This window comes from Calypte anna, chromosome Z (genome assembly GCF_003957555.1).
Source record: "Calypte anna isolate BGI_N300 chromosome Z, bCalAnn1_v1.p, whole genome shotgun sequence".
NCBI classification, from domain to species: domain Eukaryota; kingdom Metazoa; phylum Chordata; class Aves; order Apodiformes; family Trochilidae; genus Calypte; species Calypte anna.
Window position 1 is genome coordinate 16,941,114 of NC_044274.1, and position 24,600 is coordinate 16,965,713.

General features: G+C 39.3%; 1 protein-coding gene across 1 annotated transcript; it reads right to left on the reverse strand.

Annotated features, from left to right (window-relative positions):
* Positions 1-269: 269 nt before the first annotated feature.
* On the reverse strand, positions 270-22,171 carry EMB (embigin). Its single transcript, XM_030466887.1, has 11 exons — positions 21,812-22,171; positions 16,902-16,988; positions 14,607-14,696; positions 13,216-13,311; positions 10,870-11,044; positions 8,631-8,716; positions 5,761-5,888; positions 4,382-4,658; positions 3,585-3,618; positions 1,584-1,656; positions 270-343 (listed from the first exon to the last, which is right to left on the reverse strand). Exons 1-10 carry the CDS (start codon positions 21,903-21,905, stop codon positions 1,599-1,601), a joined length of 1,125 nt encoding a protein of 374 aa, XP_030322747.1. The 5' UTR covers positions 21,906-22,171; the 3' UTR covers positions 270-343; positions 1,584-1,598.
* Between the last annotated feature and the right edge of the window lie 2,429 nt (positions 22,172-24,600).

Here is a 24,600-nt window from a genome sequence, read left to right on the forward strand (position 1 = left end):
GGCCCACTGTCTATTACTTGTTCATTCAAAGAATGCAGTTAGTTCCAGTTTAGGACATAAAATCAAACAGATCAGCTAAAACAACAAAGTCTTATCACATAAAAAACTTCCTTTCAGTAGTAAAATGAAAAATAATGTTACAGATTGCCAAAGTCTAAATACAGTACATTAGAATACATTATAGCCTTTATAAAAGAAGCAGTTTCACAGCTATTTTAAAAGCATCTTATTTCTCATAAGTGTAGAGGAGTTTACTTAGAAGCATTGTGGATGTTCAAAATGCACAGCAGCATACATCTTCTGTAGGTTTGTGATGATTTGCTCTTCTGTTGGCTTAAAGCTCCTGAATTAAAAAAGAACACACACATTTCCTTATATCCCAAATTCTATTATTTTGATGCTTAATATTTTTCCATATTTGTCTAAAAATAAAAAGTAAAATATAAACCGGATTTAAAGTGTCAAATTTGCATATCTGAATCTTTAATGATTTGCTGGGTATCATGTGCCAGAAGGACTTAACAAGAATGGGACCTTGGGTCCAATATGGGATAAATACTTGAGGACCTAAGTCACAGCAATCAAGAAGTACAATAGAATGTACACAGAACGTAAACAGAGCAGATAATATACTCTCGGAAAAGAGTTTGTTCTTGTTTCTGTAACCTTTGTTTTAAAGAACAGAAAGTGCCAGGTGAAGTTCATATAAAGACAGTAATGAATCAACCTCTTCCTACAGGTAGATGGCTTACAATAAGGAAAACAGTACCCACAGCAACATGAATGCAGTCAATCACACCTCTGAATCTCAGATGAGAAACTGGGGTGCCAGATGCACAGGGAGAGTAAAAAAGAGAAATAGGTAAAATATGTAGGTTTGGCCTCAACTGACAGACCATCCTCTGACAAGCGTTTCCAGATGGCATCAGTAGAAGCAGCATGCAATTGGACTGCAAAAAAGGCAGAGAATCAGGGAAGTTCATTATATAGCTTCCACAGGGCTACACATCCTCTGCTTGCTTCTTCTGGCACTGATCCACTCAGTGACCCTCTAGTAAAATGGGCCTTCTTTCCTAGACTCCTATTAGCCATGGTTTCATGGTACTTTCACATTCCCCACTTGCTATTAAACTTGTATCTTAACATTTCTTAAACATACAAAACTAGTCTGTTTTCCATAAGCTAATAAACTTGCATTCTTGACACCCAAAATTCAGCATGAAAGAGCTGGATTTAGTATACGTCAGCAATTCTTATGTATCTCAGCACCTATCCTGGCATTCACAGAAATGTTTCAAGATCAGAAGCCAATTGATAAAGCAGGTTAAACTGAACCCTATTTTAAGGACTGTATAGTCAACAGAACTATTAAACAACAATGATGACAGAACTTAATTAAAAGGATTCAGACTTAATTTCTTACTGATGTTACATCATGAATGACTATATATTGTTTTATCTAAACAATGGTTCTATTAATATGCTGCTCCCATATTAAAAGCCAGATTGGGATGGCACAATTGATTTCTTTGGCTTTGTATCAGGCTGCTCAAAAGAAAAATTGGAGTTTACTTCTTTCTTACCTTTGGTAGGAAAAGTTAATTTCTTCTCTGCCTAGCACTACTCTTTTCCGGACTACTTTTTTCTTCTGTTTTACTGTAAGAAAGAGAAGTTAAATTCCAAAACTGAATTCTTAAGCATGGGATGAGTACAACAATTCCAGCCCCACAATCTAATCACAAAGCCCCAAATGCATTTATTTTATCATGTCAAGATATAAGAAAAAAAAAATTAAACTAAATTTAAGCAACAAAAATACTGACTCTTGGAATCTTTTAGACAAGCACTGAAGGCTCAACTCAGTTGCCCTCAGAAAGCCCTGAAGGCAGTGGGCAGTAGTTACAACAACCACAGTATTCCCAGAAATTATTGCAGTACTGTGATTTTGCTCAATGTATAGAATTTGTATATGAAGTGAATACCCAAATAATACATAAGCAATGTACAGCTCAGCATCCTTAGAACATATACTAAAACAGTTACATGATTGCTCCTGGAGTATGTATCACTAGCTAGGTAGTGTTTGTAACAGTCAAGACTTCAACAGCTTTACTGCTACAAAGAATTCTGTTTCCAAATCTCTACCTTTCCACATAATACACTGACGGCAGCGACATTTTAGTTACAGCTTCATCAACCAAGTTCATTGGTACATTACTCCAATCTTGATGTAACAGACCAGAAAAGCTCATTTGGAGAATTCTTTGGTACACAAATATATCTTCTAAACAGCCAGCAGCTGATATAACTTTTAGTTATTAAAACCAGGCAAGATTTTAACAGCTTAGTAGATTTTCCTCAAATGTTTTTATCCAAAAAAAAAACCTCCAAAGTAACATCAAGGAGCCGATCAAAACCACATGCCACATACGACAGCCACATGGAAACATTATTTCACTATGTACTACACTACTGTGATACATTTCAGTATGTTTATAAGAAGCAGGGCTATGCAACAATGGCAGTTATTCAATTTTCTACTCAAGGTATGTCCCCAAATACCCTACAGTGTAATAGTATACCATATTCCCAAGACATACATCCACTTCATAATATAATTGAATTGCAGCTTTAAAGCTGTTTATATAAGGACAAAAGTACTAAAAAATATTTTCAGCTAGCACTGGAAAAAGGAATCACAAAATGAATGCAACACAGGAAAACAAAGAAGGTCACTGCATCATGAAATTAAAGAGGAAAGACAGCACTAACCTGAGTGACAAAAAGGGAGATAAGCATAGAAGAGAAGAGAATAAGGGGAAAGACTGGAGCAGACTGGACACGTCTAAAGAGAGGAACTGCTAGGCTGCATCTTAAAACAGAAGGAAAGTTATAGACCCAATAAAGTGACTAGGCTCCAAGGGATGAGCAGAAGGAGAGAGCATAGCAAGCAACCATTTAGAAATGCATCACCCTAAGGAGAAGGGAGGCAGCATGGGAGCACTGCCCCTCAAGTAAAGGACAGCAGAGGTGCCTACACCTGCTCCTTTGGCTCCAGTTGTGCAGCCATTCCTGTGCCTATGGAGCTCAAGCCAACAGCACAGTAAGCAGCACGCAGAGAGATGGATGGGAGTTACCACCAAAGGAGCCAACACCAGCAGATCCCAACACCCCAGAAACTACATTCTTATCAAGGAGAGATAGGTCTTTGACAACATGTGAGAGAAATGTATGTTAATATGGACATAAGAAAATACATAAGAAAATTTTAAAAGCCTGTTCTTGGAGTTTGTCAAGAGAAAGTGATTTTTACCACAATCATAGTGTTTTTAGAATGAGTTTATAATACAGACACATGGTGCTCTTAAAAAAGTGAAATATGCCTCAAATATGAAAATTAAATGTGAAACTGCATTCTAAACACTCTAGAATTACAAAAATCTTAAGGAAAGGAATAAACTATACTTTCACATTCATCATTAATCCTTACCAACTGGGTTAACAGCAAGGTAGAGTTTTATACAGCACTCTGTACTATGTAAAAAAGCATACATTTTACTGTGGCATACAAGTTCTTTACTTACAGTTGCTCAACTTGGTCACATTCTTTTTCATCTTCTGTGCAACAGAAAAAAGAATTATGTAAGGTCTCAGTTTAAACAGCAAAATTTCTATTTAATTATATTATTGACTCCATGTATAAGCAAAAGAGTATTTTTCACTTTATTAGGCTTTAAATTCAAAATTCAAATTCTTATTCCTCTATGAAATGGAGTTACCTGCAAATTTATTTAAAAATTCAATCAAGTTTGATTTCTGATTTTAACAATTATGTATTATAGAAAATTGATACATATGTTTGAAATTTAGGCAAATACATAGATGAATTACATAGACACCTATATATATATATTTATATATATATGTGCATGTATATATAAATATATATAACTTATTTCATCTTCCCCACCTTGTTTGACTCATCTATGTGTGCCTTCGACTCAGAAATCAAAATTAGTGCCTTGTGATTTAATGCATTTTTCCTTCTTATTCAATTCTTTGACAGGTTTGTCAAATCAAGACCACTAACAGTTGCATTCTCAAAGTACAGCCTCCAAATTCCTTCTAAGATAAAATAAGGATTTAAAAATAAGTAAAGATACTTCATGAGAAAGTATTGTTTACTGAAAGCACTTTGTACTTAAATCTTTTCAGTGAGTCCAGAATTCAAGCATTTGAAACAATGGAATGTTCTAGAAGAAAGTATTTATCAGAAAAAAATGCAGATGTGAAAATTACACTGATTTTCAGGTATGAAGTGCTATGGGTCATACCCTTCTACGTTTGGCTGCAATTTCAACTAAAAGCTAAAAAATCTTACCTGTATTCTTTTTCCTTTTAGAATACAGCTCATAAAGGAAGACCACAGTTAGAAAAACAATAACTTCAGCCACAACACCTAGAAAGGGCTTGAGAGGCACCAGGAAGGACAGAACTATAAGTTGCTGCTTTCCTTTACTCTTCCCTAGTTTAAAAGCAGCTTCACACCAATATACACCATCATCTTCCTCAGTGACCTTCCTTATCTTCAAATGGGTTACATTCGTAGGTATTCTATCAATAACATACTTGTCTGGCAAAGAGTCATTAATGGCAACCTGAAAATAAAACATGCATTACAAGTTTTATTAATGCAATGAGAAAGTGTAAGAGATGTAAAATGAGTTCAGAACATGTGGCATTTGTGAAGCATGTTTAGTCAGCCTCAAAAGGAAAAGTTTATCTTAGCTGGCCATTCTGGTTCCCTTTGCATTCAATGAAGGAAAATACTTGCAAGAAATGTGTCCAACCTGTTCTAGTCTATCAAAGATCAGATGAAAGGTACCCTTGATGGTATTGACTCTCCAGGGACAAAGGCAGCCTCAGGTGCCAGGATCTAATGTTCAGGTCTCGCTACAGCACAAATCATACTCTTTCAAAGAAGCTGAGGTGGGAATGCTGCCTCACTGGGAAGTATGTTGACAGCCTTACTAGTCAATGCTAGACTCCAGCAAAAGTGAGGAAACACATCTATTTACCCCCTCTCAGTTGACAATGCTTCCTCCAGAAAAGAGCTAGAACAAAGAGGCTATGCTTCCAAGGGTATGCACCCAAGAGGTGCATATGTAAAGACAGAAACTGCCAAGTCAGATTTTTGCTGAGTGATATTTCTCCTCACAGCTTTTAAGTCATAAGGTGAACTAAGAAGAGTATCCACTGTAGGATAGCCTCCTTCAGGTTCAGCGCACCAGAGTTCATCATACAGGTCAGTAAATACAGAAATACCTATACATGGAGCAGAAGGAGAAGGGACATGGACCCATTGTCCCTCAAGCTTCCAATACCTTAAATGTCTTTAAAAATTGTCCTAAGATTTTTTTTTTCTGTATCAAGCAGCAAGATTTGAGCAATATAACTATCACTAATACAGTAAGGACAAGCATCTCAAGACTCATATGATTGGTATTACTGGGCTGTAACAGTATGGCAGGGACTTACTGGAAAATAATCACAATACAAACCAGAACAGAAACTACATCCTTGCATTAATGATTACTTTCAAATACCAGGTTGATTTGGTTTTTTCAGAGTTCTGCATTAACTTTGACGGAAAAGCAATCTGTAGAGCCTAGAATGAAAAGTCATGATGCTACAGGAAGACTACTTGTTTTATACAACATAGTTTTAAAAATATTTCTTGACAAGAGATTGAAACCTCACCTGTTTACTTCCATTGATCATATACCATGTCCAAGACAGAGGAGTATAGTCATGACTTTTACAAATCATTACAGCTGTATCTCCTTCATAAGAGATTATAGGTTTTTTGTTTTCATCAATTTTTGGTACTGAAAACAATTAGGAAAGTTAATCAAGTCAGACATTCAGGTTTTAATTACAGTATTGCAAAAAGATTAAACTTACTTATTTAGATATGTATGTATAGTATTTCATTCATTTCCTTTTCCCATACACCAATTACTTTATCATTCATGACACAATGTAGATGAAGTAATTTCTGGCTGATAGTTTACATGTAGATTTCATATGCAGATGACTACAGGAATCTCAGTATGATCATAAGAGCTGCCAGTACTGAAAGCCAGGTCATAACTGTATCAACTTCTCTTTGACTGTTTATGCCTTCTCTTCCTTGGCAGCTGTGAGCTACATGCTCACATGTTCTATTACACTAGAAGTAAACATTCAAGTTATTTGGTATAAAAATCCAAGATTGTTCTTCCTGTCCCACCCTCCTTCTTGCTGGCTGAGCACAAATTAACTGTTGTGGAAATATCACTTCTCATGAGTATTCAAAGTTTAAAACTTCCATTCCATAAATATTCAATTTGTTCTTAAGAACATTGCTTTCAGCCTCAGAATTTATTGCATCATGCACCAATCCAGCTTCAATACTAGAGAAATCTTCATATCCACTTGTTTTAATCATTAAACAAAAACCTTTTAAACAGTAGCAGCAAAATATCTTCAAAGCTGCCCGCAGTTGCTGCCACCTCCTGTTGCAATTTATAGAAAAGAAAAACAAAAGCAGGATGGGGGAAAAATGGTACATGTGAAAATAAATAACAAACCTTGTAAGCAGCACAATAGGTCTATGTGCTAGTCAAATGCTAGTTTCAGTATGCTGACCAGTGGCACAGGAATAGGCATACCAGTATTATACCACATTAGCCATGCTTAAGTACAGGAATATCTTTAAGGAGTTCTGGGACCTGGCTCTGCAACAGAGTGGTTAGTCCCTGAATGCATGCAAGGAAACAACATGTTTTGTCCCAAGTATTTTTGCAAGTAGATCACCCAGGATTTGGTGACAAAAAATGGCTGTTGGAGATGAACAGACAGGTGATCACACCAGCATTTGTAACAGTCAAGTTTCCACACTGGTTTAAGACCAGAGTTATTTCATGGCCATGTATCTGCACAGGTACTTAAGGACCCCTCAAAGGAAAAGTACAAATTATTCCATTCTGTCCTTTAATACAGCTATTACAACACTTCACACCATTTCACATTACCCAGAAGTAGTCGGTGTTTAAAAATTTGAGATTCCTATAAGCAATTCCTAAAATGTTATGATTTTCTGTGTACCTGAGTAAAACCCAAGTCTACAAAATCTGAAGGGTTCTGCCAAGCCATGATGGGGGGAAGGGAAAGAGAGGCAACACATCCAATAATACATAACTGCCTAGTGGAAAAGCTATTGCTGTTAGTTACAGCTGTGATGACTTTAGCTACTGAGTCTATACCAATACATTACTCATCTTTCAGTCTAAGATTTGTTCTCTCTGCATTATTGCTAGAAGATTCAAGGACTTCTTTTTCCCATCTCCGTCACTCTTGCATTAATCTTGAGAAGTGCCATAAAAAATACTGACTTGACATCAGAAGTGGCAGCATTCAACCACTGTGAAATAATTCTCCCATCCTCGTAGAATGAATCAACCAGTCCTAAGCACTGTTCTGGAAAACATTGAGTCATTCCTGCCCTTACTGAAACAGCTACTCTAAACTTTAAAAAAAAAAAAGTCTCCTTTGAATTTTATTCTTTTTTAATCTAACAAGACTGGGATAGCCATTTGACTATACCTTACCCACATGTTGACAAGAAAAATACATAATTAGTTTTACAGATTAAAATATCTGCATAAACTGAAATTTTGCCTTTCTTCAGTATTGCAAGGTAGCCTCCCCTGGCTGAAGTGTTGAATGCAGGTACCAATGTCACTACTTAAGACTTCTACATGAGCATTTCTTCCAAGTCTTATGACCAGGTATCCTGCTGAACAAAGCCAGCTTGCAGTACTGATAATTACAAATCCTGCTGGGTAGTTCAGTTGATGTTAGCATAGTAATTTGGAAAGTTAAGTGTTTTTGTTTGTAGGAGCCTGCATTCAAGGATAATCTCTCATATCACAGTCTGTGGAGCTTTCACAGATCAAATGCTTGCCTTGCTTGTTTGAAAAAGTTTGGATGTGGGAATAGAGATGGAAACAGCTCTCATTAGAAATTAAGGTTCTCAGCTGCATGTTTAAGACAAGGCATTCATGCTGCCCAAGGAAGCACACCAACTTTTAATAATAGTTGTTCTTATATAGAATGACGGATGCACTAGAGCAGTAACTTTCTTTCAGAAATACAACGAAATGTATTTAGAAACCTGCTTCCACTCTAATAATCATTGTCCCTCTTATAACACCAAATCTCAGACCAAAGTTCCAAGACAGTGGCTCTGCTTTTTGAAAAATTTGAGACATACCACTCTTTCCTTACACTCACTCCCCTGCCAGAAAATGTTAAGTGCTCCCTTGCTGTAGGGATGAGAAGGAAGGGGAAACTAGTTACTCTTTTAGGGAAAAAATAGACTTCGCTCTTTTGGTTGTTGGTATTTGTTAGGTTTTGCTTCAAAATTCTTCTTCCCTCCATGCTATAGAAATGCCTTTCATGGCATTTCTCACTTGGCTTGACCATATTAGTCACTGTTTATCAAATGAGTTGCTCTTCCCACACTATGCAGAAACCATGTTAAAACAAGACTTTAGTCAAGTAAAGCAAAATTTGAAATAACTTACATTGCAAATGAACCACGGAGCTGATTTCTTCACCTATCACATTACAACTGTAACTTCCCAGCTTACTGCTATCCAGGACCTCCAAACTTCAAAAGAAAAAGTTGGTTTATTTTTTGTGTGTATTTCTATCATCCTACAACTATCAGTGGCTGCTAATTAGCATTCTAAAGAAGCTACCAGGGAACATAGAGCACTGAAACACTAGGGTTCAGGTTTAGTGCAGGGTAGCAAAGCATGACATTTTTAAGAAAACAGAAGAGCACAAGTACACCTGGAAATATAAATACCATTTTCACTATTGTTCACAGAAGCCCAAATATTTTAGCAGAATAATCTAGAGGTTACTGAATCAGACCTGGGTTTACCATGTGAACTATACAACATATGCCATGCAAGACTTCAGAAGATTTTTTAACTGGTTTGTTCTTTCTAAAGGAAATCAGTCAATGGCTAGGACTGCTCCAATACAGTAGATGACAGTTCTGTAAAGCTCTTACCAAGTCCAGCATCTTCTCTGCTGGTAAACTATGTATCACACAATGCTTTGAAATAAATTTAAGATGACAATAAACACAAGAGATGCTTGTGTTTATTTATATTGAGTAGAAGATTAGTGACATTACATCCTCATCATTTTCTCAGAACTTCTATATTTCTTTGGCTTCTTAACATCAATATTTATATAAAAATCATCTGGAGACCTGTTAAGATTAGTTCATTTACAGATTTTTAAACTCCAACAGTAAATAGTATCAAGTGAAGAAAATTCTCAAAATAATTGAGACTCTGTAGAGGTTTGGAAGTATTAAGAAAACCTAAAAAAAAAAAAAAAACCAACATCTTTACTGTAAAGCCAATTTCTTCTCTCTACTGTTGAATATGAAGAAGTAAAAAGGCCAGAGGCCTTTTGGGCCATGGAAAATGGGGAAGTGGAAAAACATGCATTCAACAATCTCAGGCTGAAATTACTACCTCACTGAAGAGAATTAGTGGGCCTCAAAGAACTGTGACCTTATTCTGTATTCTTGTATTGAACAAGCCTTGTTTTTCCAGCAGTAGAGGTCTTCCTCCAGGCTCAGAGAAACAAACCTTTTTCCTTTACTGCAGCTTTCATCACCAGCATCATGTCTTGGCTTAACGAACAAAGATTTCAGAAGGGCACTCTCTCCCCATGCTTGCTGCAAGCACACTGATGGCTGATAAGGGCAATGGGGGACAGGCAGTGCAGCTGCAAAAGGCTCAGTAGAAAGTGTCCTGTGAGGGGACAGGCACAGCACGGTACTTTCTGTGCTGTCTTCTCTCCTCCAGGCTGATTCTTCCTGTGTTCCCAAAGGAGGCAGCAGCGCTACGGATGTGTGTCTCCATGTCTCCTGACTGGAGGCCAGAGGGGACCCCTGATGGCAGTCAGTATGGCCAAAGCTGTGGGATTGTTTCAGGGAGTCCTTGTGTCTCCTCTTTGGGGCTCCTCTGTTGCAGCAGCCAGTGGCAAGTTCACCATAGAGCACAATCTTAGGGAGGTGGTGATCCTCCATCCTGGAGACCTGACCTGCCGAGCACAGCTGTGTCCTCAGTATCATGGCCTCAGTACTGGTGACCCCTGCCTGTTCAAGGACAGGGACATTGGTCACACAGTCAGTCCAGTGGATGTTTAGGACTGGATGGAGGCAGCACTGATGGAAGCGTTCCAGGAGTCACAGGGGGTGGCAGTAGATGACCCATGATTCAGACCCATATAAAAGAGTGGACAGTACAATGGCTCTGTAGACATCAATCTTTCTACTTTTCTTCAGCTGTTTATTGCTCCAGACTCTTTTATGAAGTCTTCCAAATGCACTGTGTGCCTTTGCTAATCTGTTGTCTATCTCTTTGTTGATCTTGGCATCTGAGGAAATAATGCATCCCAGATAGCTGAACTGCTGGACTGACTTAAACTCTGATTTGCCTCTGGTGATGTGGGGATGATGGAAGTCTTCCTGTGGGGCAGGCTGGTAGAGAACTTCTGTCTTCTTCAAGCTGACTTCCAGCCCAAAAAGATCTGCAGCCTCTGCAAAGCAGGATGTTATGTACTGCAGAGCTGCTCCTGTCTGAGCAACGGGGGTGGCATCTTAAGTTGATTATGGGCACATATTAATAACTGTACTTGGATCTTTTCTACTATATACCTAACCAGTTTGGGGAAGTTTATATGCATGTGATAACCCCTTAGAACCTGTAAGTCAAATTGAAGAACACTACTTACTTAATGTTCCAGCTGTTTCCAATTTTATTCACGTTTCCAATCGTTTCATTTCCCCTCTTCCAAGACACTTGAGGATTTTTCAAATGAGAGTATTTCTTGCTCAATCTGCATGAAAGTTCAATTGCAGTGGCACTATGCAACGTGATATGTCTTTCCATGGAAGAACGAGAATCACCTAAAAGAATTTTATAAAATTATTTATGAAAACAGTTCTTCATTGTAGGGAGATTGTGCTTTATATATGCTAGATTACAGGTGGATAGAATGTGCTGTGTTACACTTTCCCAAGTAAAAAGAACTGCAAAATCGGTGCTTGACAGCAATATTCTTAAGCCATACCTGGGTTATGATACACATCCATTACAAAAATGGATGTCACTCAGTTCTGTACCAATTCCTAGAGGGCTCCAATACAGAAATATGGATATTCATTTCATTGAAATCAAGATTAAGTTTATCTTCCACATAATCTAACCCAAGATAAACTGCATGAAGTACTCAGCTCTTATGAAGGGAACCAATGTCTGCTCTCAGTTTTCTTGACTTCACATTGGGTATCTAAAAAGCAGGATTTATTGGATTAAAAATGAGTATCCAGCTGCATATTTTTATGTATTGTGAGATTACAGGTAATGTTCCATTGCTAGTAAAGTTGATAAAATCCACAACCCTAACATTGATGGGTCTGGCCTTTCATCCTACAGATACACAGCTTGAAACCATACCATCGTCAAACCCATTTGAGACTGCCTTTGCCTGCCCAGGGTAAAGATAAAAGAACTACTAGAATGTATGAAAACACTCCAATTCAGTAGAAAAAAAAATAATTACACTTTCCTGCTTCTAACAAGCTCCATGAGCATAAAATTTGTGTATCCAGAAACTAGATTTAAATAGCAGGTATCTTTTTTGATCCACTGAAACACACTTTTCTAAAAGAAAAAAGACAAAACAAAAAAACAAAACAAAAAAAAACAAGAAACAAAAAACCCCAAAAAAACACCAAACCCGACATATATCTGACTTTGTCTCAGCACTGATGTTTTATTTCATAATTGGTCTTTTCTTTCACATCTCCTAAATAAAATTGTGGTTAGTCAATCTGAATACTCCATGAAAATTTGTTCCAAGCCTTCAGTTCAAGACCTACTCTGTAGTACTTGATGAAAAAAAATGCAGCAGTATTTCACTGCTCAAATTCTGAGAGAAAAGGAAACCACTCGCTAACTTAGTAATGCAAGTCAGAACTAAAAAACAGCAAAATCTGAAGTGTAAGTACCAGCTACTCCCACAGAGTATTTGAACATTACTGTTCTGGCAGACACAATTACAGCCTACAGAACAGCCTGCCCCAGACTCCAAGTCCCAGCCAAAATACTGCAGATCTATTGAACTGGAGGTAAACTTAGAGATGCAACACCTCTGTCTTCTGTAGCAGAGCAAAGTCAGTTACTGCAACTCATTTATTAATGTCATTACACTTAATAAGTGAGCTAAGCATAACTCACCTTGTTGAGGTTGCTTATGATCAAAGTAATTTTGCAAATGGAACTGGTGTCACTGTAGCAAAAGTTTTAGTCAGATTAATTACACTTGCTAAAAAAAGAATTCACATGGAGTTTATTTTAAAAATAAATCCACATTTTAAATGAATGGAATATGAAAGCCCTATTCTGATGAAGATGAACCATTAGCAAGACTGGTATCTGGGGCACCTCTGTACCAAGAGAACATGTACAAGAATAGGAAAAGGCAAGTACCTTTGGTTTCTCCTTGAAAGAAATACAGCACAAAAGCCATGCAATAACGTCCTTAAATTACCATACCAGTACTTTGCAAAGGAGTTCTAATCCATCTCCTCCACCTGAGAGGGATTTCAGTTGGATCTGTTCCTCCAGTTGCCAAAAAAAATTAGTTAAAAATGTTTATTTGGCTACTGAGAATTTCACATCTACTTTAGGTAGAGGCTTATCTTTTCCATGGTTGAACTTGTGTAATGCTGCAAAGCTGTCAACACCTGCCAGTTAACAAGCACCCTAGTTTTCAGGGTCTTTCTAAGTGGATTCACTAGTGCAAAGAAATTGTCACTTAGCTGATCTTTGAAAAGGTAGTTATGAGTTGGTTTTACTTGTGGTTTCATTAAAAATTAAGACTCTCCCTCTCAACTGCAAAAAAAAGGCATCTGAACACAACACTTAGTGCAAACAGTAATCTTTTATCCTTGCTCAGTATGAGATTAACATATTAAGAAGTTGCCATTCCAGACAGTTCCACAACTCATACAAAAGACTGTGCAATCACTGGCATTCAATATAATGTAGCTGGAAGAGAAAATAACACACTCACCATCTAGGAGTAACTCATACTTCCCAAAAGAGACAACAGACATGCTCTTGGTTACATGCCCCGCCAGTTGCATGGTATGACCTGGACCGAACAAGGCTGTAGGGGAAGCACAGTGGTATGTCATGAACATAAGTCATCATATACAGCAGAGTGTGCATATGGTATTTCAATTGTTTCTTATAATGTTGGAGGGGAAGACATTGCTATAGGATGAATACTATGGAAACGCCTTCATACATCTTGTGTGTGAACTAGAATCTTAAAAGTAGCAGTGTTGTGTGGCCACTGTTCTAGTAACTATACCAGATGGTTTGTAGCTTTAATATGATGTAATTCTGAATGTCAGTACTCTAAAGAGGTCATAACCATCTATTTTCACAGCCTGATTCAGGAGTTCCCTATGCACATGGCTTTTCCTAGAGTTTATCAGTGGGTCCTAGAACTGTATAGGTCTACATCGATGTTTAAGTACAGCTTGGAAAACTCATAAGCTTTACAAAAATTTAAAAATGCAGAAACATACCCATTTCCAAAGCAACTATAATTTAGCAATACAAGAAAGCCAGAGGTAGACTATCTAATCTAGATGCAGCTCTAATGAATGCAGAGGCAAGAATTTCCCCTGGAAGTGTTCAAGGTAAGGTTGGATGAGGCCTTGAGCAACCTGGTCTAAATGAGAGGTGTCCCTGCCTATATCAGGCAAACTAAGCCATTCTATAATCCTGTGATAATTCTATGAATGGCCTGTACTCCTCTGGAACATGGTCAGAGTACCTCATGGCTACACAAAACTCCTGCTACAAAGCAGGGAATTTCCTTACACGCACACAAATACCAATACTGACCAACATCTGCCTAAAATATACACCCTTCTTTCTGAGAGGGAAAACTATATTTAAAAGTTCTAAGATGAACAGCAAAATCCCTTATTTGTAGGGCTATGGGTAGCATACCTTGAAGACTACTTTCATAAAGCTCTGCAAAGCTCAATACAGCTATCAGGTACTCTAAATATAATCAGTCTGTTTCCACCACTACTTTAGTTCTCATGCTCTGACCATTTCAGGAACAGAGCAAGAAATGAAGTTAATGTCCACGATTTTATCAACAGACGTAGCCCATCTAATAAAGTATCACCATTCCACATCTACACACCATTCAATAGCATTGTCCTATTCAATTTACAAGTAAACTGAAGCACACTGTGGGAGAACACATTAGGAATTACACTTAAAAGAAAAGTCAATTCTATACAGCTTTAAATATCAAATGGTTTGTTTTGGAAACAATTACTATAAATCATGAATAACCACTTGATTAAAAAAATAAGGTAGAACCCAAGGGTAACTAAAATTTTACAATTCAAGTAGAAGACACATGATTGCTTTTACCAGGTGCAGATATAGTACACCCAAGTGTTAAATCATCTGAAGGGCTCCCCCGAGTCCGATGGTTGACAAATTGTGTCACCATCACAGGCTCTGAATGGTGAAAAAAATAGTAAAAAAATAATTTTCCTTCAACTTAGAGATAAGACAATTTTTTAGAAAAAGAAATATTTCCCCCACTCCATAGAAGATAAAACGTGCATGCTTTAAATCACACATTTCACGTGCTTGTCAAGTAATTTTATTTTCACTTATTTTATAATGCGTTCAGGAATATATAAACAGTAATTGCTGATCGAATCTGCCTAATCATACAGCAATAGAGAAGATTATTCTAGTTTTCATAGAGAGAAAGGGGTTTTATTATCTCTCCTGTCTATTCATTGAAAAGGTTCTACTCAGAACTTGGGAAAGAGAAAACTGGACTATAGCTTCTGCCTTCTCAATGAGAGAAGCACTGGATGGCAGATTTGGTAACTGTGCAGTAGAAAATAGTATCTCTGAAAGCCTAGATCTCAGAATTACACCTGCTTTTTTCTGCAGGAGTTTTTAAGAACTTTGAGGTAAAGTTCTTAAAACATATGCCTCCCTTCTACAGTTGAGTTAATATGGCTACACTGAATGAGGTCCCTGCTAGTGTTATGCATCTAAAGATCTCTGGGCAAGTGTAAGCAGAGTACCAGATACCTTCCAAGTTGCTGGCCCATTCTGTAAAGCAGTAGGTTTTTTTATCAACATGTCATCTCACAACACAGGCAATGCTGTATCACAGGGAGTCAGCCTTGTCCCCATCTTGTTCCATCTGCAGTTTCGTACCTTCCCTCATGTTTCAACTAGTTGAAGTAACAATAAATGTGTATATCAAGGTGGATGATGTGGAAGAACAGAGCACTACACTAGTTCATTCAATTGTTGTTGGCAGCCAACTGCTGTCATTCTTAACTACTGCCCAAAATAGCTTTAAGAAAAAAATGTAAATTAAGCTGTGTCGCCTAGCAGGAGACAGTATGTTCTGTTCCTCTAGGCAAGAGCAGAAGCAAGCCTTGATCTATGGATGATGGGAGAAAAACTAAACCAACTGTTTACCCCTGAAACAGTATGTGAAAGCTGAAATCTTTCTGGGGAATCTTCATTTGTCTGTATGTCCAAACACCTTGACAGCCATGCCAAGATTGTCATGGATCACTTGAGTTTACATCAGTTCAGAACACATATCACCTGGTTTGTTACGGAAATCCCTCATGACAATAGATTCAGAAGGTACCAGTGCCAGTTCACATAGCAGTTGTTAACCACCCACAAAAGACTTGAACCTTTATGGTGTCTTGCACACTAATAGGATCCTCGTACTGACTTCCTTCCTTACTTCACATATCAAACAAAAATAGTTAGGTGAAACCATATTATACAAATACTTAATGTATTTTAGTGTATTTTAGCTCTTATGTACATGTGTGTTTATGTATGGAAAGTTATCCAATCTACTAGCTATGGCACTATTAGTGCTCAGACACATTGTGGTAAAAAGATCTGGAAATTAACACCAGGTAGATAGCATTACCTCCAATGACAAGGCTGTAGATGGAATAACACCATAACTTGTTTAAGTTCATGCATAAATAAACCCTTGTTTGACTTGCATTAACATAAGCCTTGTTACACTGCTGAATTCCTGCTGCTCTGATCTTTATGGGGAAAGGAGAGGTAAGAATCAACAATCATCGTTTTTCTTCTGCCTGGAACTTATTTTCTGCTCCTTATGAAAATCACAATTAAGGTCCAGAATATGGTGAAATGTGGGACAGAAGAATGCACTGACACATTCATAATTAAAAATGTTAATGTTAAGCTAGCAGGCACAGTGATGCAAAGGCATTATTGTACTACCTCTCACTAATGCAAAAAGCATAACAAGGAGTCCTAACATGAAAAACTATATAAATGCTATCTAAATGCTAAATAAGGTATAATGCTATATAAGGTACAAAGTTGTATATAAGAACCTCCCACAATGGTCCCAGTTTGCTAATTCTCCCATCTCCAATGTTATTGTCTGCCTTTATGGAATATACCCATATGGGCAACAGATCATTGGCTCGCAGCTGGACAGCATTTTCCACAGTCCTTGAGTTGCCTTCAACACTCAAGCTCTTTCACTGCTAGATGACACATTTACTTCTGTTTCTTCTGAAGAAATTCAGAATTTTATTTAGTATGAAACTGTAAACTTTACACAGCAAGTTAGGATCATTAGGAAAAATTATTATAACATCAGGTGTACTGAAATAAAATAATTACCAGGAGATGATTCGTTAAATCCTGCATGCATATTAGTCAAAGAGTTTCCCTGAGACTGACTCGTATCTGGAGTTGTTACCGTCAGATCTAAGAAAAAAAAAAAAGGGTTAAAGAAAGTTCTAAGTCTGCTCAAATTATGGAGAACAAAACATCTAGCTCATTAAAAGAATTCAGTCAATCTCCTCACTTATCTCCCCAGTGTACCACCTCCATTTTTTTCCAAAGTTCTGAGCATTTCAGCTAAAATATGCAAAAATTATTTGTCATTAATCTTTTCTTGCATAAAGTAAGACTAAGAACTAAAGAACAGAGGAAGTATTTAACCTGCAATTGCTGTATATAGGACTTTTCCTGTACTTAGGCTATACTCGCACAAAGCCATTCTTCAGAATATTCCAGTTCAACAATGAACTTTATCTCCTGTACTCAAATCCTGTCGTGTTTGTGACCTTAGACCACAACACCTTGACACTGACTAGCTGATTATTTCTAAACACAGATTAGCAGATTCACCAATAGATTAAGGATCTCATTACAACCTTACATGTCTATCCTGTATAGTGATACAGTGAACAACCTCCTTTCTATTATCACTTTGGTGAGCAAAACAAAAGCTGTATGTGTCAAGTATGTACTTCAACAAGTAATATTAATGACTATTTCCATTTTCCTTAACACCACTACAGATGTGATTCCTCTGTAGTACAGTTTTTGAAGAGCCAGGAAAGACTAGGGTTTTGCTTTATGTTGTTGACTGCAGAAAAGACAGCAGGGGAAGGGACAGAAAACTTGCTTAGTTTTAATATGTTGCTGTGCCACTCTTCTATTAAAAATTCAAGAATCCTAGATGTTTTACAAAAATGGAGATGTTCACTCTTTCCTTTCTGATACCATAGTTGGGTGGCAGAAATAGCACAAAATAAACACTGTATTCTCACATACTTAGATACGCCAGGACATATTCTATTGCCATAGCAGCAGGATTCACTGGAACTGGGAGAAATCTCACGTAAGCAGCTTTTAAGTTATTTGGTCAGTGAGTTAGTGGAGAAATAAGAGCACGTGGTTTGCACACCTGGGAGGGATAATTAAGTACTGCTAGACATCAAAGACAGCAACAGGCACAGATAAAGTGAAAAGCTACATCATACTTTAAGTGTGTTCAAATTTGGTTACAACTGTGTGCCTTCAGCAGAAGATAGTCAGCACCCTGCCAGTTCCTCCAAGTGAACAAACACTAACACTCCTACCTAACCCATTTCAATACTATAGGCACAGACAACTTACATACTGTCTCCCACTGGCATCTCCAGCACAGTTTCTCCAGACACCAAGGAGTCACCTGGGGCTTGTACCACCTGCTCTCTCAATCTGTCCATCATACTTCAAGCAGCATAAATCAAGAGTAAAACAAGGTAATCAGAGGATTTAAAAAAAGAGCATTACCGGTTGTCAACAAAAGGCTCTTCACTTTTCATACCAGTCCAGTGGTCCCACAGCTGAGTGTTTTCAACCTTCTCTCAAAGAACTTAAGAAATCCACACTGAGTATCTGCTAGCATACTACCTAGCCAATAAGAAAATAGTCATACTCCCTGCTTGACAGAGGTGCTAAGAACAGGGAGAGCTATTATGCTTCTGATATTCACTCTAGGGTTGAAGATGCATGATTTTTTGTATCTGCAGCATCTTGAGGTATTTTGATTATGTCATAGATCACCTGACTGTATCAGCTTATTAGAGGCATCACCTGCACAATAATTAAAATCCTCAAGGATTATAAATGCAGAAGATGCCACTGCCAAACTGTAAAAGAGCTGTCTTACGTCTGCAAGGAATCCAGATGACCTGCAACATGGTCTGCATACTAACAGGGCTCTCATCTGGGCTTTCTTCCTTTATTCACATACCAACTGAAAGCAGACAAGCAATGCTATTTCTAGTCATCTCTGCTCCCACATCTTCGCTCTGCCAAATTACACATCTGTCCATATGTCAAACTACACTGCACAGATAACACTGCCGCACTTTTGTCCTCATACCCACCTGCTAAACAGCCTCATAAAACAAGATGATGCAGCACTGCATGTAATTAGTGTCATCAAGACAGGCAGTGATGTAAGCAAGTGAAACAAATAGCCATTGAGTTAACAGCTGCATGCCTTAGCCTATAATGGATTTTCATGATAGCTCGCTGAGTTTTGCTGTTGTTGTTCTTTACATTGAAAGGAATAGGGGAAAGTATGAAGTCATTGATTCTTTTCTCTACTTTGCCTCTGCTTCCTACTGCAGCCTGTATTTGGGGCAAAAGTATGGCTGTACTAGTCACTACAAGAGCAAATTCAGGCTTTAAAATCTAACCCAACCCACCCCACCCTTTTTTAGCCAGAAAAGCAGACAAATAGAAAAAGGCTGAGATACAAAAATAACATTAAATGTTAATTAGTTTAAGAATTTTATACTCTTTGAAGGTTCACAAACATTCAGTAGCATCCAAAGCCAGCCTCCTAGTGCCTCTAGAAAAGAGAAAAGCTGCAGGCTGAGTTCTCCTGAGGCACCAGAGGATCCCCATAAAGGGCTCCCAAATGCCCCGAGTGAAGTTCTTGCCTCAGGACAAATAAGAAAAATCCAGCCTGGAAGCAAAGTCCTTTATATGTGCTTTCCATATACCTCCTCAGTATCTTTTGGGGCAGAAGTTTGGTTAAAAGATGTGGTGCATTTGGTTTTCTTAAAAAATCTAGCACCATATGTTGCAACTAGGTTAGGCAATCACAATGGTAACCAAATGAAGCAGCAAATTCTTAAGAGTGATGTTGTGACACTTGGTGAGAAACTAGGCAACTCGGAACAGTACTCTCAACTCTCAATAAAGAGCAAGCTGGTTTAGTTGTTTTGAAAAAATCATAAGACTAGAGTCCTCAAGCTACTTAGCTCAAAATAAAAATCTAAGAGGCCTCTTGTGGTATCTGGATGTCTATCCATCTGCCTTTCAGCCAACTCTGTTCTTGTGAGCCTTCTGCTCTTCCAAGTCACTTTTACTGTATTTGTTTTGAATGAAGAAACCCACTGAACCGCCACAGTGCACCGAATGCACAGTTTCTGGACTTCACTAGCAGAGCTTTAGTTCTCCTTCCTCCAAGGGAGCATGAACTTCCCTTTGCAGTACCTGTGCAGTTAGTTCCCTTGACTTTTTTTTTTTTAACATTTGGTCAGTAACCAATGGAAGAGTAAAACACATTTAACCATGGCCATCATAGTACAAAGCCTCCCTACCTAGTCCATACAAATATGAAAGTCTTTAATAGACATCTGAAAAACAACAGCCTCACTTTATACAGGTAACGGTACTAAAGCAGGGGGCTCCTTTATGATACCTGCCCAAAACAAGACACTGTATTTCCTACTTCAGGAAGATGGCAGATTTGTGGCAGATTCAGAAACACAAATAGGGTTTTGTCAAGTTTTTACAGTTGGGATTTTTTTTTGTCTTTCTGTAGAGGATATAGTTTCACTGATAGATTTTATCATAAACTTAGAATTATTTCAACCTCCACCACAGTGGTGAAGTAACCTTCTTTACTACAACCTTTTCAAAAGTAGCAGTCATCAAGAATATAATGTGACTCACATTCCTACAAGTATCAGGCCATTTATAGTCACAAAACTTTAGGGTCACAAAAATAAGTGGCTAGAAAGAACTTCAGGTTTTACCTGTGTATATATGAACACACATATTTTAAAGATGCTTTAAGAACTACAGATTTACCTCTGTATGAGTATATAAGTATTTTAAACAATGAGAGGGCAAATCACATTTTCTTACCTTTCACAATATGTACAACTACTTCTAATTTTACTTATTTTTACTTTTTACAACACAAAGGAAGGAGTATGGCTTCTCTCAGAATTAGGGCACAAACAATCACAACTTACACATTACATTCCGAAAATGCAGCTAAACGATTGATGGTTAATTCAACCCACAACAATAATGTTCACATTCTGTATTGGCAGAACTTAAGGTCTTGGCAACACATGCACCAACAACTACATCAGCATACAGCAAACATCAGCAATCTGATATTCCGTTACCATGATGTACTGCTCAACGATGCTTCAAAACCAGGCATTAACAACAGATACCTACGTATTTTAGAAGTAAGTACTTATTTCCTTAGAAATTATTTGCCTGGTCCTGAACTGCTGAAAAACACTAGAGGAACAGTAGGCCCCATAATGCTCAGATCCCTCTTCCTTCGTGGATTCTGAAATGTTACATTTAAAAAGGCAATACAAATTCCTCCAAAGAATACTCCTCACAAAGTTGACATTTTGGTAATTTAACTTGCCAATTTGTAGCTTTTTTTCTCGACTTAAGTAATGAATGCTTTACTGGGTGAGAGGAGGGCAGCAATGAAATACCATGCCTCGACCTCCCAAGTCCTGCACCTGTGAACTAACAAACCCTCCTCTCCGTGGGACACCCAGCAGGAGGTGCCCTGCAGGCCCCGAGGAGTACGGGCGGTCCACCAGCACACACAAGCCGGGAGGCAGTGCAACCCCTCCTTGGTCGGAGGTCAGCACAGCTGCAGTGCCTACTGTTCAGCAGGCCGGCGAGAAACCCAAAGGCTTTTTGGCTGCTAAAGAGAAAAGAGCCCCGGGGGCAGGGGCGGCAGTTGCCCCCGCAGCGGGTGCCGGGCAGGGCCGAGAGAAAGCTGCTATGCCGAGCCACCACTCCGTCGCCCTGGGGAGACAAGGGGATTCTTCGCAGCAAGGAGGACCTTTGCTTGGGCACAGCCCCCAGGCGCTGCCACTGCCCCGGGCCCCCTCGCCTCAGCCCACCCGGACGCCGAGGGCGGACGAGGAGGCTGCAGCGGCCCGGCCCAGCCCAAGGAAAGAGGGAGCTTTTACCTGCGGGGCTCCCGCCCGAGAGGGAGAGGCAGAGCAGCAGCAGCAGCAGAAGCCGCCGCCGCCCCGGGCGGTTCCCAGAGAAGGCGGCAGGCATGGTGCCCCAGCAGCCGTTCCGCTCCCAGTACCGCTCTCCCGGCGGCACGCAGGCAGCCTGCTCGGCCCCGCAACCGTCCGGGGCAACGGCTGCTGAGGAAACCTCAGGCGGGCTGGGGCGGCTCTGCGGGGGAACCGGTTACTGCAGCAGGGATCAAAAACCAGACACAGAAGCCCCAAATCTGCAAACAACCGGCAGAAAAAGGCCGCGAAGCTGCTGCAGACAGCAGCGTTCCTCCTCCCGGGGAGGACGGGTGACGCCCGGCGTGGGGGCTGCTGGACAGGCCCCGTCGTGCTTTATGCGGCGGGAGGAAGGGCGTGGGTGAGCACCGGTGGCTAATTGGAGGGGCGCCCTCGCAGCTGATCCGGTTTGGAGCTGCGCTGGGGACAGGTGAAAGATGACAAACTACGTAGGGAGGTTGGGTCTTGTCTTATTTTAGGGCAAAAGCAGCTTTGGTGCAGGGCCACCTGAGTTCGAGCAACCCTGCAAGGCACCTGGCTGGAGTAGTTTTACCTAGGGAATGTTGCCTGTCTCTGCCCTTTGGCTAGTGATTCTCTGCAGAGCCCAACTTTGAGAGTCAGTGGCTCCAGAGCAGCTGGGTTATACTGTATGAGAGCTGCAGCTTTTCACCATCTCGTTTTCTGTGTTTCTTGGGTTGGGCATCTGCACTTCTCAAGACTTGGACTAGTGCTTAGAGCTTTTAATATGACAATGCAATTGCTTAGACTACTTTAATCTGTAAATATATATATATATACTAAAACTATTCATATATATATATATATGCATTTCTTTTTGTTACTTGATAAATAACTGGGTTAGGATTTTGCTGTATGAAATTTGTCAGGGTGACATTCTCTGAAGGACAGTCTCCATGATGGAGTACTTGCTGCTCCTTCCTATCAAGATACAGTTACTTCAGCTAATGCAAAAGTTGAATTGTGTATAGGGTGTGTTATCAATAATGCAAAAAGGTCACTGCAACTAGGCCTTTCCATCATCTTAATTCTCCTGTCCTGGCAGTGCTGTAGGAGTTTATGGAGAGTAGGAATAACTCAAATGACCTGTGTGATGATTTTCCAGCATGCACATGTTCATGCTAGCATATACATCTTTCAATATGTGTACAGCGCCCTTCAGATTAAAATTTAATATTATAAAACCTCCAAATAAATATAACTAATAGCAAAGACTGGGAACATGATTGCTTCATTAAGCCCATGCTGTGTGTCTCAGGAAGAATCTGTATTCCTGCTGGGTAAATGGGACTGTGTGTAGATAGAAGCCTTTACTGTTGTTGAAAGAATGTATGTCCTTCATATACTTTGAGCGACCTAGATGGAGCCATCTGTCCTTCACCTCTAAGGTTGTTAACCCATGTACAAAAAGTAGGAAGTCACAGATGGTAGTCGTCAATGCACAGTGATGCTTATACTCTGTAAATCCACTGCTTTTGAAATTTAGCTGCAACCTGTAGTTCTGGCATGGTGTGACAGACAGTACCACTGTGCTCTAAGGAGGGCAGAAAGCCCAGAGTTTTGTTAATCTGACAGCCTACTACAACTGCACAGTGATGGGATTCAGAGAGAATCCAGATAGGGTTGTGTAGGAATGGCAGAAGGTCTTCAGCTTCTTTTCTATTTTGCAAAAAAAATATTATTACAACTTGAAAGCTGTTTTATCTGAACCAGTTAGGCCTGAAGAGACTTATCTCTTGGGGGGTGGGGGGAGGCGGAGAGGGGGTAGGAATCAAAGGGAGGGATGAAGGGAGGGAGGGAAAAGAGAAGGGTCGGTATAAGAGAAGACTGAGGGAGGATCTTATCCATGCTTATAAATACTTAAAGGGTGGGTGTCAGGAGGACGAGGCCAGCCTTTTTGCAGTGGTGCCCAGTGACAGAACAAGAGGTAAAGGGCACATACTTGAGCATAGCAAGTTCGATCAAAACATAGGGAGAAACTTCATTTCTTTGAGGGTAGTAGAGCACTCGAACACGCTGCACAGAGATGTGGTGTAGTGTCTCTGAAGACATGCAAAACCTGCATGGATGCCAACCTGTGCAAGTTAAAATAGGTGAAACTGCTCTGGCAGGGGGTTGGTCTAGGTGATCTCCAGAGATCTCTTCCAACCCCTAACATTCAGTGATTCTGTATTCAAATATGAAGGGCTTGGTTTGTAATTCAGTTGGCTTTTTCTGGAACGGGAGAAAAGAAAATGTTATGTTAGCAGTTGGATAGGTAGCACCTCTTTGTGAGGCAGATTTTATCCACCTGGAAACCATGTGGATATGCTAATGTGGGGCAAGTCTATATAGAAATCTATGGCTAATCTCTGCGACCTGGTAGGAATGAAGCTGCTAGGATAGTCTGATCTGGGACGTACTGTAGCTTTATCAGTTCTTGCTCAGAAGAAATTGGAGAGGTTCTGATGGAGTTAATTTGTTTTGTGACTTGACATTATATCCTGTAGATAGAAGCCAGCCAGACTGGCTTCTGTCTTTTCCACCAACTCACCTTGCATAGAGCATGAGGAGACATGATGTATACATTTGCAGGATTCCTTCTCTGCTCTTCAGGGCTTCTCATCTGCTATGGTACACCCCATGCTTACCTAATAATGACAGCAAGAAAATAAAAAATTATTAAACTATTCCTGAAGAAGCTCTTGTTTTGTGTATTCATGCTGTGAGATACAGAA

Coding starts and splice junctions, on each gene's coding strand:
- EMB (XM_030466887.1), bottom strand. CDS start 21,905: ATGCCTGCCGCCTTCTCTGGGAACCGCCCGGGGCGGCGGCGGCTTCTG. Junction 8,717..10,869: donor GGAAACAGCTGGAACATTAA/GTAAGTAGTGTT, acceptor TTTCTTTTGAAG/TTTGGAGGTCCTGGATAGCA. Junction 3,619..4,381: donor TAAAAGGAAAAAGAATACAG/GTAAGATTTTTT, acceptor TCTGTTGCACAG/AAGATGAAAAAGAATGTGAC.